Below are 2,146 nucleotides of genomic sequence, written 5' to 3' on the forward strand. Positions count from 1 at the left end.
AAACCTGAAAGGAGAAGATTCAGACAAAAGAGGGGAAGAAGACGAAGAGGTGGTAGGATACAAGATAATATAGATTTGAGGGGAGGGAAGGAGAAGACTACAGTTGGAGGACTGAGAAGAGGAGAAGAAAGGAGAAGAAGCAAATTAAGAAAGAGCACTGATGAGGGAGAAGCTGTCTTTGGGAAAAAAGAGTTTGAGAGAAAAGATAGGAAGAAACACAGTCTACATCGTGTGCAGCGCCATGTAGCACCAGGAAAGCAGGCTGTCTTTCGATGGTCACAAATAAAGCAAACTCAGATTCCTCGAGGATGGATCCACACCAATACCTCCACCGATTCAATGTATCTTGACTTTGATTATGCCCTCCTTGAGCTGAAACACCCTGTCAAGCACAAGCACATGGAGTTGGGGGTGGCGCCAACTTTACGATCTTTTACACGAATTCACTTCTCAGGTTATGACACAGACAAAAGCCTGTCAGACGGGAGTGGAAATCGGAATGTGGTTTATCGCTTCTGCTCAGTGACAAAGGAGTCAGACGATTTGATGTATCAGCACTGTGATGCTGAACGTGGTGCAGCAGGCGCAGGGGTGTATATCCGTCTAAGAATGAAACCCAAACATAAGGGTGGGAAATGGACATGGCAAAGGAGGGTTATTGGGGTGTTTTCAGGCCATCAGTGGGTGGAGGTGGATCGGGGTGAGCAAAGGGACTTTAATGTGGCAGTAAGGATCACACCTCGCAAATATGCCCAGATCTGCCACTGGATGTATGACAATTCAGCTTTCTGTAGAGCTGAGGTTTAAGTTCATAGTTTGATCGATTGACATAAGAAAGAGATGTGTTCACTCTATCAGACATACAAAGACCAGGGATGAGGTATAAAGTGTTAGCTCAGCAAATATGAAGCACAGGGGAACATTTTGCATTTTGAAACAGGAGCGTAACACTGAGCATCCTTTTTCTTTCCTCAGCAGAGTGTTTTACCAAAGTTCAGTTTATGCTTATATCCTGCTTTAAGTCATGATACTATTGCTATAGCGTTGTGTTAGGAAGAATCAGCAAATTTTTTTCTGTATTACAACTCTTACTAAGCCTCTTTGTGTTTTTCAGACTTCAGCATTTGTTTTTAAAATACAGATTTCAATAAAACAAGGATCTATAAGAAAATAAGGAGTTTTTAATGTAGTAATGTAATCTTATCTATATATTTTATGGTATGGAATACTTGTACACAGACACTGATATTTGCTTATGTGCAAAACAAATGTTTGACAAGCATTTGACTAACATTTTGATCAGTTCATTGCATGCTCAGTACATCTGTTCTCGTTTTGACATTGCAGAATTTTAATTCCTCTTGGCTTCTTTGGAAAATGAAAGCCCCATTATTTTTTATGTGTTCCCTGTACAATAAGTATTATTTTAATATTTTTGTTCATTTATAATATCTGTTGTTTGTTTTGATTAAAACCATCTTTAAACGCCTGCATGCAGTTTTTTGTGTCTTTCTTTTTCAGATAGAACAATTTGCTTGAACTAAATTAATGCACAAAATAAGAGAAAACTATGGAAGTTTATATGACACTAAAAAGCAGAGAAACAAATGATCTGGATAAAAATAAACTTTACTTTTCAATAGTTTTTTTGTCAATATGTCTCACAGTCATTTTTCTCTTTCTTTAGATTTTTTTTGTTTAGCAAATACATTATTCTTTTGAGGAAACATGTGAGCAGAAACATATACCTCATCATAAAAGTTCCTGAAGTGATTATTCACATGATATACCACAATTTTACTTAAAGTAGGAGTACAAAACCAGCACAAACATGACAAAAAAGTTTCAATCATTGTAGTTCCTTTATTTCTGTTTCTCAGTTACCTAAGTGAAACATAATAGATACATTAATTATACACAAGCCAATGTTTTCACTGCTTTTTTTCCCCTGTTCCAGCTAATACAAACACAACATTAAGAATATTACATCAGCCCAATAAAAAAAAAAAAAATAAGTTTAATGTGTGGATTGATATTCACAGAAATTACTTGTAATTTAACAATATGGATGAGCAGAGTGCATAGAGCAACATAGAGACAATACACAGAATTATAGCTAATTCATTTCTTGAAATATCTTGGTATA

At 36.3% G+C, this 2,146-nt stretch overlaps 1 protein-coding gene across 1 annotated transcript in view; it reads left to right on the top strand.

The window, feature by feature from the left end:
* LOC107094476 (inactive serine protease 35-like) overlaps positions 1-807 on the top strand; it is a 4,948-nt gene extending 4,141 nt beyond the window's left edge. Inside the window, exon 2 of the mRNA XM_015390076.1 lies at positions 12-807. Within this exon, the coding sequence (XP_015245562.1) occupies positions 12-807 (796 nt within the window). The remainder of the gene's footprint in view (positions 1-11) is intronic.
* The last annotated feature ends 1,339 nt before the right edge of the window (positions 808-2,146 follow it).

The sequence above is a fragment of the Cyprinodon variegatus genome, unplaced genomic scaffold (genome assembly GCF_000732505.1).
Source record: "Cyprinodon variegatus isolate N-32 unplaced genomic scaffold, C_variegatus-1.0 Scaffold485, whole genome shotgun sequence".
Classification (NCBI taxonomy): Eukaryota; Metazoa; Chordata; class Actinopteri; order Cyprinodontiformes; family Cyprinodontidae; genus Cyprinodon; species Cyprinodon variegatus.